The following is a 2397-nucleotide window of genomic DNA, read 5'->3' on the forward strand; positions in this document are numbered from 1 at the left end:
CTTTCCTTTGCTGCCTGGACCTTTGTCACAGCTTGGCTCTATGGTCCATGTTTGCTTGCTGCCGCAGACCCCCTGCTTGCATGCGGGATTGCAGCATTTGTTTCAGCCCTTGTGGATTTTCTTCCACTCCACGTGGCCACCGCAATTTTGAAAACTGCTTTCACTTTTGTTTCCCTAACTGCAAGGTTAACCCTCGCTATACCAACCTTCCAATCTCATATAAACCTGTTAATATCTCATTTGTTTTTCTGTATATAATATTTTCTCTAGTGTTATTAAACTTACGAGGTCTCACAAATTATTCTGTCTTTCTTATCTCTGCTTTTAACCCTTTTTCTCCCAGAAAGGGAGAGAGGTTGATTAGAGGAAGGAGAGAGCACGTCCCCGTGATTGGCGTACCTCGGCCAACCGGTTCCTTACAGCATATTACAAGCCTAGGAAGTCCATTCAGAAGTACAGAGAAAGCATTAGAGTTGCACAGTAGAGGAGAGAAAGTTTGGCAATGGGCTTTTGAGAATACTAAAACTCAGACCCAGTCAGTGACTTTGGCAAAACTATCCCAATAATTTTGAAAAGGATATTTTATGACATTAATTCTTTTGTGGGTTTCTAGGAGTCGTTTTGGTCAAAAAAGAAACTCCCGTCTGCTTTCTTCTCATCCTGCTTGTGCACCACCTAAGAAATGCAAGGTAAGAGGCACAAGCTAACATTTCTCTTTTAATAGCTGATATTTGTGAACTGTTCTGATTTATACTGCAAATGTGTCTCATGCCCACTTGTCATATGATTATGAAGAATTCTAAAATTTTTAGTCACCCATTAACTTGATTTTCATATTTTGATATATTATCTTAATGAAGTCCAATTAGATACAGCAGTCACAAACTGCAGAATGGGCTGTTTATCTGTCTCAAGACCAGCAATACTTTTCTTTCATTTCCTAAGTTCTAAAGTTGAGACCAAAACTTACTTGTTCTTTACTTTCTATTTCAGATGAGTAGCTTCTGAGTGTTCATGTTTGTTGTTTAGGTCTAAAGAGCAGGCAGATTGGTGGATCTCAAAATCCAACTTTCTCCATAGTCTCTATGTTTATTTGCAGGTTGCAGATACAATAAAGACAGACAATGCAAAGAAGTGTAGCTCCAATGGGCACTTTGACGGAAAATCTGGAGAACTGTCATCCAGTGCACTAAACTCTTCGTCTTTACTAGCTAAGATGAAGGCAAGAAGCCCCCTTGTTTCATCTCAACATACAGGGAATGGGGTCGATGAGAATCATCAGCAAGCACCCGCCGCAGCCCCGAGTTCAACAGAACATGATGAACTGCTTGTGGATATGCGTAACTTCATAGCGTTCCAGGCCCGTGTGGATGGCGAGGCTAGCACTCAGGAACTACTGCGTGAATTTGAGTCCAAACTGCCTGCAGCACAATCCTGCATCTTTAGAGAACTTCTCCGCAATCTCTGCACCTTCCACAGGCGCCCGAACGGTGAAGGTGTCTGGAGGCTAAAGCCAGAATTCCACTGACCTTTGTCAAGGGAGGTCACCCGTCTGTGCGCGCAACCACGACTCTTCTTTTAAAGATGTACTGTTTATCATTTAAACTGAGGAATTATTTCATATTAATGGTTTCATAATTGACTTGAGCAGTCAGGGTTGCAATGTTTGATGCAGGCTCAGAGCTAACTTAATTTCTGATTTATGTTATTTATATAAAAGTGCCATCTACCTCATAGATGAACCAATACAAAATATCAGCACCTTTTCTTTAAAAAAACACTTAAAATAAATGGGATGAAGAATACGCGTTGACTTTATTGCAATAAGAACCATGGATGTTGCCGTGGGTTGTAAGACTTTTGATTTCTGTGAAATTCCTAGAACTTCTTCCTTGCTTTTCTGTATATTACTTGAACGGTCATGGGGCACATAATGTACCATCAAAAAACAAAAAACAGTGATAATGGTCAGCATGACAGATTCACCTCTACTGACAAATTTCATTGTTGCCTGCACCTACCATATATAGCGTAACTTGAGTCACAAATTAACTTGGGCAGTAATTCTACTGACACCCAGGCTTAATCACAAAAAATGGAAAGCCTGGCAGGATACTGAGATGAGAGTTGATAATTATGGAAAACTTATTATATTACGGAAAACCCACTTACACCATATTGATCAATTCAGCTACAGTCTCGTACACCACTAGCAATTGTTTGGTACAGTATTTCTTACTACTGAGGTGACAGTAACTGCTATGTTTGCAGGGTTGTGGAGTGACAATTGAAATGCCATGAAATGTTCACAGATCTCACTGTAATTTGTCCTGTGTTAGAGAAAACAAGTTTGACTTGGTTTTGGTGGACAGTTTAAATGACCAGTCATGATGTATT

General features: G+C 40.1%; 1 protein-coding gene across 1 annotated transcript in view; it reads left to right on the forward strand.

Annotated features, from left to right (window-relative positions):
- The window catches only part of LOC104490396 (DNA excision repair protein ERCC-6-like), a 55553-nt gene extending 54025 nt beyond the window's left edge, over nucleotides 1-1528 (forward strand). The window contains exons 19-20 of the mRNA XM_010132675.1: nucleotides 614-689; nucleotides 1100-1528. Coding sequence (XP_010130977.1) covers nucleotides 614-689; nucleotides 1100-1528 — 505 coding nt within the window. The remainder of the gene's footprint in view (nucleotides 1-613; nucleotides 690-1099) is intronic.
- The last annotated feature ends 869 nt before the right edge of the window (nucleotides 1529-2397 follow it).

This window comes from Buceros rhinoceros, unplaced genomic scaffold (assembly GCF_000710305.1).
Source record: "Buceros rhinoceros silvestris isolate BGI_N320 unplaced genomic scaffold, ASM71030v1 scaffold11170, whole genome shotgun sequence".
In the NCBI taxonomy this organism is placed as follows: domain Eukaryota; kingdom Metazoa; phylum Chordata; class Aves; order Bucerotiformes; family Bucerotidae; genus Buceros; species Buceros rhinoceros.